At 33.1% G+C, this 4354-nt stretch overlaps 1 protein-coding gene across 1 annotated transcript; it reads left to right on the plus strand.

The window, feature by feature from the left end:
• Positions 1-477: 477 nt before the first annotated feature.
• LOC308417753 (olfactory receptor 52E2-like) lies at positions 478-1431 on the plus strand (the record flags this gene model as incomplete). The annotated part of the gene is made up of 1 exon (XM_080913064.1): positions 478-1431. The coding sequence occupies one exon, from the start codon at positions 478-480 to the stop codon at positions 1429-1431; it is 954 nt and encodes a 317-aa protein (XP_080769190.1).
• Positions 1432-4354: the final 2923 nt, after the last annotated feature.

Below are 4354 nucleotides of genomic sequence, written 5' to 3' on the forward strand. Positions count from 1 at the left end.
GTTTCTTAACATAGTCAAGCTGACAATCTTGACCTACCATCATAGTACTATCATTTGATCAACTGGATTAATTTTTAGTATTACATTTAGGAGCCAGTTGAAGCTAAATTCATCAGCATACAAAAATATCCTCTTATTAAAGATGGTCAAAATAAGAAAGTGCTCATAAAAGGCAATATTAGTGTGAAATAATTCCTAACTAAAGATCAGTTAGTTATAAGGCTATTTATTTCTGAATGTATGACTGTGCAATAGATTTAACATAATATTTTACTTTAATTTACTGTGTCATGTGTAGCTTCCTCCAAGACTTGTCCTTGTGACATGGAGTGCATTTGAAGTTGATATGATGGCCTCCAGAAGAGCATGCCTAGTCCATATCTCATCTCTTTAAAGAGTGCCAGGTCTCCAGTTTCAAAAATTTATCCGGAGAGTTGCCAATTGAATGAGCTTGCAGTTCTGAAGACTGATTCATGAATGATCCTTCCTAATGACACTCAGTTTCACCCTTCCACTTTCTTGTTGCTGGGTATCCCAGGACTAGAGTCTTTTCACATCTGGATTGGATTTCCTTTTTGTGTTATATACATGATTGCGCTCTTAGGAAACTTAACCATCTTGTTTGTGATCAAAACTGAAAGCAGCCTCCACCAGCCCATGTTCTATTTTCTGGCTATGTTGGCGACCATTGACTTGGGGCTTTCAACAGCAACCATCCCTAAAATGCTTGGGATTTTCTGGATCTATCTCAGGGAGATACTCTTTGAAGACTGCCTCATACAAATGTTTTTCATCCACAAATTCACACTTATGGAGTCAGCAGTCCTCTTAGCTATGGCTTATGACCGCTATGTGGCCATCTGTATCCCACTTCGGTACAGCAGCATTCTCACCAGCAAGGTCGTTTCTGTGATCGGCATTGCTGTGCTAGTGAGGGCAATTATCTTTGTCATTCCATTTCTATTTTTCATTTTGAGACTGCCCTTCTGTGGGCATCACATCATTCCCCATACATACTGTGAGCACATGGGTCTCGCACGTCTGTCTTGTGCCAGTGTCAAGGCCAATGTAATCTATGGCTTGTGTGCCATATGCAATCTACTATTAGACATAGTGGCAATTATTTTTTCTTATTCACAAATATTACGTGTTGTGTTTCATCTCTCTTCTCGCGAAGCCCGGCTCAAGTCCCTCAGCACCTGTGGTTCTCATGTCTGTGTCATCCTTGCCTTCTACACACCAGCCCTCTTTTCCTTCATGACACATCGCTTTGGTAGGAATGTGCCTCGCTATATACATATACTTCTGGCCAATCTTTATGTGGTGGTGCCACCAATGCTCAATCCTGTCATATATGGGGTGAGAACCAAACAAATCTATGACCGTGTGAAGATAATGTTATTACAAGTACGAGGAAAGGAAAAAGACTAACACATAACTATATGAGGCTCCACAGACCACAGTCACAGCTCACAAAGGAACTGGTCCTTCAGTAAAAGGCACTTTTCAATAGAACACCAAGTCAACACTCTGCTCTAAGTGTTTTAAATATGTGGATTTTCAAGCTATTTCATTAAAGAAACAATTGCTGTTTTATTATGATGCTTCAATTTGTTTACAATTGTCTTTTAGTAATAAAAGCCTTTTCCCTCTTTTGTCAGAGGACTGGTGGGTGTTTTGCAAAATATTTTGATGTAACCATTGTGGTTGCAAAAGCTGTTGTTTCCTGAAGTTTCTTTTATAGGTGAGACTGAGATAATTATCTAAGTGCTGATTTCATAACTGTGGGATTTTGAAGATAAAATGGTAACTACAAAATATTCTATTATTTTGAAATTTACAAAGCTTTGAATTTACTAGAATAGTCAGCTTATAAAGTGCCATTTTTTCCTTTAGAGCCTTCTATATCATGATAATTTAAATCACTATGCTCTTCCAAAGACCACAAATTTCTATTGCAACATTGTATCAATTTTAGTATACTATGTTTATTCTGATTTAACAAGATATGCTTAACCTAACCATTAAGCTCACTATCATACATATGTATATCTGTATATATTATAATACAGAATACACACACATGTTTTTTAATTCAATTTAAGCTTTTAGTCCTTTAGAATAATATTCTGGTTTGCAATTACATTTTTAGCAACAGGATATGCATATATATATATATATATATATATATATATATATATATATATACCATAATTCTAGCTATTGTCGTGATTGTATTTATGCAACTGAAAAGTGTAAAGTAACTGCCTTATCTATATCAGTTAATAATAAATTTTTCAAAACTTTTAGTATGCTTACTTGTTAATTTATGTATATTACTGTTGATAGTTGTTGTATATTTATTATAGAGTTTTATCACACTATATTCAATTATATGTTCATTAGCTTACTGTCATATTTGCTCAATAGTCACTTACATTTTTCAAATATGTACTATTCCAATATTTCTTGTTTTCTATCCCCAAAGATAATGTTTTCATTGATACGGGATCATATCTGGCATTTATGTATTTACTTAAAATCCTTTAATTTTATGTTCATTTGATCATTTTTTGTTATTTACCTTTTTTCTCACAACTTTATTTAAAGAAGAGAGATACATGTACAGATTTTTAAATGCATTTTGGCGATTCTTTTAGAGGTTTGATAACATGCATTGAAATCCCACTAGTTACCATAAGCATAAAGTACATGTAGAACAGAATGTAACATGGAAACATTCAGAGTTTTCTTGATGTGTATAGATTAAACATATTGATCTTTGGATACCAAAATTGCCAAAAGACTATATTCCTAGCACTCAGATTATTAATGATTTAAGGTCCAGGTCTGCCACACTCTGAGAGGGTGCTATACACTTATTTTTTTTCCTAAGAAGGACTGAGGCTTTCAATATTTGGCCTTTGTTATTCTTGAGCTTCATATGGCCTGGGAGTGGTTCTAGGGTATTCAGCGCTTTCTGGGGCTAATACCAATTATCGATGACTGCATATTATGTCTGTTCTTTTGTGACTGGGTTTTGGTGATATAAAATTCTAAATATAGATTTTTCTTTCAGAGCTTTCTAAAAGTTACTTTATTCTATTCTTCCTCCACATATTGATTGGGATGACAACTTGTAAGTCTCAGTGCTGCTTTTTTAAATATGACATATCTGTTTTCCTTGGTTGCATTTATATTTTGTCTTTGAAGCATGAAATTTTTATTACTGGGGTATTTCACTTGTTTGTTATGTTATACATGAAGCAAAACTTTTGAATCTTTTATGTTTGTGTTTAATATAATTTCTTTTAGCTTCACTTATTTTTCTACAATAATGGGATTTAATTCTTCTCATTATTAAAATATAGTTGACTATATATACATATATATTATATAATGCAAAGTTGATAAAAGAACTAATTGTGAAAAGGTTAACTGAAGCTAAAACCTTACAATTTGCTTCTATTTTTATTATTTTCATTGTGAAAAGATGTAACAATAACCTAGGAAATTTTCAAGTTTATGGTAGATTCTTGTTAATATATATTTACAATTTTAGATGGTAACATCCAGAATTAGTCATCATATCTAAACACAGTTTTTACCTCACAGTTTTTTGCATGTAGTTCAGTTACTACAATGCTTGTTTGGGATATTAAACATCTGGATAGAGTCCTAACCACTTCATAAAATTGATCCTTGTGGCATGTGCTTATAATTCCAAAATTAAGGAATTAGAGACAGGAAAATGTGAAAGCTCAAGATCATCATTGCCTTCATTGTAAGATCATGAGCTACAAAATAACACGCACATGAATAAATGTATGTATGTATGTGTGTATGTATGTATGCATGCATGCATGTATGAATGAATGTATGTGTGTATATCTTGACCAAAATTTTCTCATCTCCCTATTGCCATCATCATGGATCTAGTAACAACTAGTTTTCTACTCTTTGCATTTGTGAGCTAGATGTTTTTTTTTGTTGTTGTTGTTGTTTTGGTGTTTGGGGGTTGATATTTTTAATATTCTAGATTTAGAAAATAAATTCTTTGTCTAAGAGTGGCTGATGTCAGTTCCCATAGTGCCATAAGATTTACTCAGGTACTCTCAAGTGAGAAGATTTCCTTTTTTAAAGTCAGGACGTTACATGAATACCAAATTTATAATATATTCACCTGTTGCTGAAAAGTTAGATTATTTTCATGCCTTTCCCTATTGTGAACAACAACAACAACAATACACACACACACACACACACACACACACACACATACACGACATGATTATGCCAAAAGTTTTATATACATAAAAAAGGAATATGATTGTGAAATATGGTGATATTATAA

The sequence above is a fragment of the Micromys minutus genome (assembly GCF_963924665.1).
Source record: "Micromys minutus genome assembly, chromosome: 2".
NCBI classification, from domain to species: Eukaryota; Metazoa; Chordata; class Mammalia; order Rodentia; family Muridae; genus Micromys; species Micromys minutus.